Source organism: Myotis brandtii, unplaced genomic scaffold (assembly GCF_000412655.1).
Source record: "Myotis brandtii unplaced genomic scaffold, ASM41265v1 scaffold179, whole genome shotgun sequence".
NCBI lineage: Eukaryota > Metazoa > Chordata > Mammalia > Chiroptera > Vespertilionidae > Myotis > Myotis brandtii.
In genome coordinates, this window is record NW_005356635.1 from 7110412 (window position 1) to 7117815 (window position 7404).

General features: G+C 39.2%; 1 protein-coding gene across 2 annotated transcripts in view; it reads right to left on the reverse strand.

Annotated features, from left to right (window-relative positions):
- Nucleotides 1-232: 232 nt before the first annotated feature.
- AGTR1 (angiotensin II receptor, type 1) overlaps nt 233-7404 on the reverse strand; it is a 47928-nt gene continuing 40756 nt past the window's right edge. For both annotated transcript variants that reach the window (XM_014537462.1, XM_005863489.2), the window contains one exon: nt 233-1935. In XM_014537462.1, the coding sequence (XP_014392948.1) occupies nt 809-1888 (1080 nt within the window). In that variant the 5' untranslated portion in view covers nt 1889-1935 and the 3' untranslated portion in view covers nt 233-808. The remainder of the gene's footprint in view (nt 1936-7404) is intronic.

Here is a 7404-nt window from a genome sequence, read left to right on the forward strand (position 1 = left end):
TTTTAAAGCAGTAAGGCATACTTTATGATATAATATTTTTACCAGAAGTAAAATGTATATAATTCTCAGATATGAAATGAAAGTAATGACTAGAAAGACACTATGACCTGGGACAAGAGTTAACATCTTTACAAGTAGTTTAACTTTTATAAGTGACTTTAGTAACATCATTATACAAATAAGCCATTTAGCTGGCATGTTTTGGCAGGGTGAATCAGTAAGACACTGGTTGAATTTCACAAGTTTCTAAAACTTTACAACCACTGCTTAGCAAGTCTTTGTAGTAAATGTGACGTGTGATAACAGGTACAAGTGAACCACAGTTGCTAATGGCTAAGCACAAAAACTTTACTGCCCTTTGGACACTGGGGAGAGCAAGTTTGAGCTCTGATCTCCTGCTGCTCTTCTAAAAGTTTAACATATTCTAAACACCGTTAAGTGGAAATAAAAACTAACAGAACCCTTTATGTAGAAATAAAAAATAACAGAACAAGAGCAGATTGGGGAGATGGCATTTCCACCAGTAAAATGTTTCCAAATCAATGCAGTTATCCAGTTTCTGACATTGGCCTTTGAGCAGCCATCATCTATCTTATGCAAAATGTGACAAACATGGCTTTGCTTCATTTTGTTGCAAAGGAAAATTTTTGTTCAGAGCTTTAGAAAAGTCAATTCAGTCCACGTAATTCACTTTCTTCTTAAGTTTCTGAAAAGTAGCTGATGCTTATTTGGTAGAGAAGTGCTGTAGAGGAATGCTTCTCTTGCTCCTTTTTCCACAAGATTACGTCACAGACAGGTTTCAAGTGTGTTACTCAACCTCAACACACAGGGCAGGCTTCTTGGTGGAGGAGTTTCCATTATCAGAGGGGCGGTAGGAAAGCATGCTCATTTTTGTGGATAGACTTGAGTGGGAGTTGGCCTTTGGGGGCATGTATTTCAGAAGCTGGAGAAAATATTTTTTAAATTTTTCCCCAAGAAAGCCATAGAAGAGAGGATTAAGGCAATTGTTAAAATAAGCTATGCAAATAGTGATGGGCATGGCGGTGTCGACAATATCTATGATTTTACAGTCATGTATGATGCCCAGATGAATCAGAACATCCAAGAAAGTGAATATTTGATGGGGAACCCACGAGAAGAAAAAGGAAAGCACAATTGCCATAATTATCTTGAAAATATCATCATTTCTTGGCTTGTTCTTCTGAATTTCATACGCCTTCTTTAGGGCTTTCCAAATAAGAGTATAACTTGTAAGAATGACCAGAAAAGGAAGCAAGAAACCCAGTATATTCTTGGTTAGGCCCAGCCCTACGGGGAGGGTTGAATTTTTGAATTCGTAATGGAAAGCACAAACTGTGATATTGGTGTTTTCAATGAAAAATGCATTTCGGTGGATTATAGTTGGCAAACTGGTCAAGGCAGCCAGCAGCCAAATAGTGATGCAGGTGACTTTGGCCACAAGCATTGTGCGCCGAAGGCGGGACTTCATTGGATGAACAATAGCCAGGTAGCGATCAATGCTTAGACATGTGAGTAGAAACACACTGGCATAAAGGTTGAAACTGATACTGGCTGAAGCGATCTTACATAGGTAATTGCCAAAGGGCCAACGGTATTCCATAGCAGTGTAGACGGCCCACAGTGGCAAAGTCAGTAAAAAGCATAAGTCAGCCAGTGCCAAATTCAAAAGAAAAACACTGGCCACAGTCTTCACTTTCATGTAAAAGTAAATGACAATCACCACCAAGCTGTTTCCAAATATTCCCACCACAAAGATGATGCTATATAAAGTAGGGATCATGACAAATATGTAATTGTGCCGTCCAGATTTGGGACAGTCATCTTGGATTCTTTTAATACCATCTTCAGTGGAAGAATTGAGGATCATTTTGACCTCCTGGGTTAATTAATCTCAGATACTAATGCCAAATGCTCCTGGAAAAAAATAAAAAGGGAAAGATAAAAATGGATTAACTTTCAGTTATAAATGAGTATTTTTAGTTATCAATCATAAGTACAGTAACTCAACTTTGGTTTTAGGAAAAAAACCTAAATCATATTTTCTTGACAAAAACTGAACTAATAAAGTCTAGATTGCACATTAAAGTTAATTTTGAGAGCATATTGCTTTTCAGGGAAGTGATAATATCCTCTAGACCAGTGGTTCTCAACCTGTTTCACAGGGGTCACCTAAGACCATCGGAAAACACATATATAATTACATATTGTTTTTGTGATTAATCACTATGCTTTAATTATGTTCAATTTGTAACAATGAAATTGGGGGTCACCACAACATGAGGAACTGTATTAAAAGGTCGCGGCATTAGGAAGGTTGAGAACCACTGCTCTAGACAAATAGAAGTAGGGTTCTATGTGAATAAAATGATCTAGATCCTTTGTGTGTGTGTTTTTTTTTTCTAGAAGTAAATCCTAGCTTTCAAATTGATTTAAAAACAATCTGAATCTCAGAAAACACTACTGAATTAAATTAGTCATTCAGAAAGACTTGAGTTTTTCTTGAGGTAAGCAAGGCCAATTAATTTGTCTTTAATCTCAGAAGTGTGACACATCTGTACTTATTTTTTAAACAATTTATTTCATCTCATAATTTTTTCTTAGGTATAAAAATGATCAGCATCCCCCCTTAAGTGGTCAGAAGAGCTGTCTCTAGGTTTATGAGGAATTGGTGATTGTGGAAATTGATGTAAGAGGGGAGAAGAGGGAGGGAATAGTATTCTTCCCATTATTTTTCAGGCCACTACAGGCAGTACCCACATTCTTTAACTTCCAACTCAGTCTTGCATAGGCTCTGAATCTCCTAACTTTTGTATCTGCCAGCCATTTATGGAATTAACTTTAAGATTAACCATCTGTATAACAAGGATGACAAATGACTAAATTAAATCAGGATTATCAACATGCCTTTTGTGGGGGCTTGAGATAGTAGCAGTTCTTTAGGATGCTGGGAGGAATCAGATGCTCAGAGAAGGACTCTATAAAGACTTCTGCAAATATTTGCTCCAATATTTTATCTAATCAACAATTAAGCTATCCATTCATGTGATTTAGAAAATCAACCTATTCAGACCTACATAAGAGTCTATCAGAAGACCCTTGGGAGAAAGGCTGATGATGCTGTGAGGGTAACATCACAGGAGGTGGCACAGGCATGCTCTGTGGAGAAGGTCAGCATTGGGCACAGGCAAGGTTGGCCAGGCAGAGCAGTGGTACTGGGTCAAGATCCTATTGCTACACCAGGAGCAGGTCCCTGGGTGAGCATGGCTACACATTTCTCTTATAGCAAAGTGTGCTGGGCAAGATGAGGGACAGGAATAAGACATTACTAGTCTGCCCAGGATAGCTCTGTGTGCCATCCAGGAGAGCTGAACACTAAGGCAGTATGTATCTGGGTGCAAAGTGTTGTTGTAGAAAAGATGAGTGAAGATTTTAAGAGATAACACTGGGATGAAAGGGGTTCTTAAGTGGCTACTCTGTCTCTCCCATAGAGGCAGTTATTTTCCCTATCCAAGTTTCTGGTTCCATAACCTTATTAACTTCTCCTTTTCACTTAGCCTTATGCAATCTAAATCCCCCTTTTCCCTTCTCATTCATAAGGGCTTTGCATTCACAAACAGGCAAATGGTCACCTCCACTGTGGAGCCTTCCTAACTTTTCTGGGCAATTGGCTGTTCCATTTTGAGTGGCTCTGGTATTTTGGATGCAGGTTTTGACACTCCATGATGATGGTCTGTTAATAATGTCTTCTCCACTGGTTTGTCAAGGGTAGGGCCTACCAGCCTAGGCCCTGGCACATTCCAGGAGGCATGTGCTAAATGTCTGATGAAGAAGAGGGTGAGTGCACAAATGAGTGAATGAATAGCATATAACCTAAAAGCTAATAGTATAGTGTACTGAGACTAATTTCTATGGGGTAATGAAATCAATTTACATTCTGCTTCCCAAAGAATCTCATAGAAAATATTCAACGACGACCTGGGCTTCACCTTGGATGAGAAACCTAAACCAAAACCAAACCCAAACCAAACCAAACCAAAGCACACACACAACAACAATAACAAAAAGCCCTTAGAACTTTTAGAAATCTATAGTTTACCAAACAAAAGATGAAAAGAAAGAATAATTTCAAAGAAACTAGGGCCAGGCTCTCAGGGAGGTAGGACCCATTTCCTCCTCACCCAGGAGGATTTCCTTATACTTTGCTGATTTTCAGTTCATTTTATTATAATTATTAAAATTATGCCAAATTAGAAATATAAATTCATTTTAGTAAACAAATATTCTCTATTAAAAATTAAATGCTACATTAAAGGTTCATGTGCTAGCAATCATTTATTCTTAATGTGGATTAATTTACTTATTTGCTTTCCTAACATCTAGTTGAGATTAGTTGGATTTTGCCTAGGAAAACATTGGAAATGTCAAGGTTAAAGAATCTCAAAGATTAAAAGAAGCTTGGGTGAACTCTACAACTGAAATCAGGGTAGGGGTAATTATTTGCTTCAGCTTGGGCACAAAAGATAGGAATAAATAAACTTGATGAATTAGGATCCCTTGGGTGCCCTGAGCTTGGGTGCTCTCCTCTTTCTTCTTTCCTCTCTTGGCCCTACTTTGAGGGCACACAACTCAGGCTGAGTTCATTAATTCTGTGACTAGAGTGAGTGGAATTTTATTGACTAGGCTGGAACTGTAACCATCCTATATAATAAAAGGCTAATATGCAAATCGACCAAACAATGAAACGACCAGTCGCTATGATGCACACTGACCACCAGAGGGCAGACACTCAATGCAGAAGCTGCTCCTTGGTGGTCAGTGTGCTCAGCCAGAAGCTGAGCTCATGGCTGGCGAGTACAGTGCTGGTGGTGGGAGCCTCTCCTGCCTCTGTGGCAGCGCTAAGGATGTCCAACTGACAGCTTAGGTCCGCTCCCTGTGGGCTCCCGGACTGGGAGAGGGCACAGGCCAGGCTGAGGTACCTCCCTCCTCCAAGTGCACGGATTTTGTGCACCAGGCCTCTAGTCACTTATAAAAGAATTTCCCTGGGAAAAAGTTTGTGTTTGAGAGGAATAATTTATAAACATAGCTTTGGACCCCAGTCTGAGGTCAGCTTCTCCTTCAGTTCCCATCAATCCAGATGGACTGATATTTAATATGTGAATGGCTGTTCTGAACAGCGAGGGGAGCATCCCTGGAGATTTTGGTGAGGATTTGTAATTTTAATGAGTTTTTACTTGAGAAACTCTGGACATAGCATTGAACATATTAATTAGAAGAGAAGTTTACATAAATGTTTATATAAGTAATGACCAGGCTTCCTACTTAGCAAGGGAACAAGTTGCCTTATACTTAGGGGTGGAGGAAAGAGGAGATGAATTTTGAGTGATGGAAACAGCAGAGGGAAATAGCAGGAAGAAAGGCAGAGAAGCAGAAAATGCAAATAGTGCTTTCAGTGGGCCGTTATTCATTCATCATCTTATATTCACTGAACACCTATTATGTGCTGGGTGAATAAAGTCACATTCTCCACCATTTGAGTCTAGCTGGATGCATAGGAGCCTTAAACACAGAATTATCCAATGTGTTGAATATTTAACCATATAAGAGGCTTATGGAATGTTCTGTATTTACTATTGACCCAACCTGGTGGTGGGGGGGGGGGGCAGGGGGGTGGTCAGGGATGCTTCCCACAGAAGATGGTACTTGGACTTCAGAGGATGTATGGCAAACAGAGTGGTTAGAACTTAAAGGCAACCAGCTGGCCAGCCAAGGTGGAGTAGAGAGTGTGCCATCATTTTAACTTTTCCCTTCTTACAAATGCCTGCAGCAGCATCTATGGGAAACAGCTCTTGCAATTTAAAGATATTGCACAATCCTCTGGGCAAGGGTTTGGGGTGTGATGTGCACTGGATGGGAAGGTGACATAGGCCCTACTCATCTAAGAAACAAGAAAAATCATTCTCTGGTCTGCACAGTTTTTTTGTTTGTTTTTGTGGTTGTTGCGGTGGTTGTATTTTTAGCATAATCATTTGTAGTGATTGCCCATTTATTTTTTTCTTCCTTCTTTTAACTTTTGGCCCCCTTCACCCATTTCTCCCACTGATTGGCTTCCCTAGCTGAGGGCTCTCAGGAAAGAGGCTAAAATGGAAGTCATGATTGGAAGCCATCTTAGGTTGATGCTAATGGTGGGGAAAAGTGGCTTCTTTTCTCTTTGAAGCTGAAAGGATGCTGTGTTGGTGATCTGATGGAGAGAGATGTGTTCTACTAGGAAACAAATTTGTGAGTCCTAGAAAACAGCTACATTTTGTTCATCCTGTTTCTTCTCCCAGTCTGGGATAGGCAGGTAGGGTACTGATAAAAACACAGGAGGGTCCACTTCTCCCTCTTTTGGGAGAAGCTTTTTACCCATTTTCTTTTGAAGGAAAGAAGATAGGATTTGGAGGCAAAGTACTTGTAATGGAATCTTCCTTTGTCACTTACAAATGTCACCCCATATCTCTGAACATGAGCCTCATTTTCCTCATCTATAAGAAATAGGAACAGTGATCCCAATGCACATGATGGTTGCAGGGATTAAATGAGGTAATGTGAAAGCACTGGGCATATCTTTTAAATAGTGTTTAATAAATGTGTTTTTTGGAATTGTTGCTGTTATTTTTTGAATGCAAGACAAATGCTGATTCAGCTATGGGTCAAGAAAGCATGAGCGATTTTTAAAAAGGGGGTTTGTTATTTATAAACTCTTTCTCTTGCCATTAAAAGGCTAAAAATACAAAGCTGTTGTTCTTTCAAAGTATGAGTAAAAAATAATCATAAGCAGCTGAATAAATTTGCAATGAGTCAGGTGGGAACTTTCAGTCTGCTGCAAACACAAGGTTGGCTCATCATGGCCACACCACCCACTGCTTGCTTTTGGAGGAGTTACCTGGAATTTCTTGACAGCTTCTCTGGCTTTTAAAAACAAGCATAAGAAAGGAGATCTAAAAAAAAATTCTAAGAATATTTCCTCAAGACTTTTGATTAGAATATTAATACCTTCTTCAGCTTTTAGGCAAGCCAAAACCAATCTAATTAAATTGTTCATTACAAGCTCCTTTTTTTAAAATGAGGTTGCAATCTAAAGAAAAAAAATACCCATAGTTTTCTATGATAATAAGGAGAAAACTAAAAGACCAAGTAATTATATTTTGGAATAATCTTCTATCAAAGTATCTTTCTTAAATTCAAAAAGAATAGCGGAGTGTTTGGAAGTCATTTGCTTATAGTGCTAGAAAGCTCAATAAACCATCCCATTCAATTCATTCTCTTTATTGCTCTTGTTTTATAATTCAGACTTTAGAAAGCAACTGCTTCTGCTCCTGTGTTCCCAGTCCTCTTCCCCCCCCA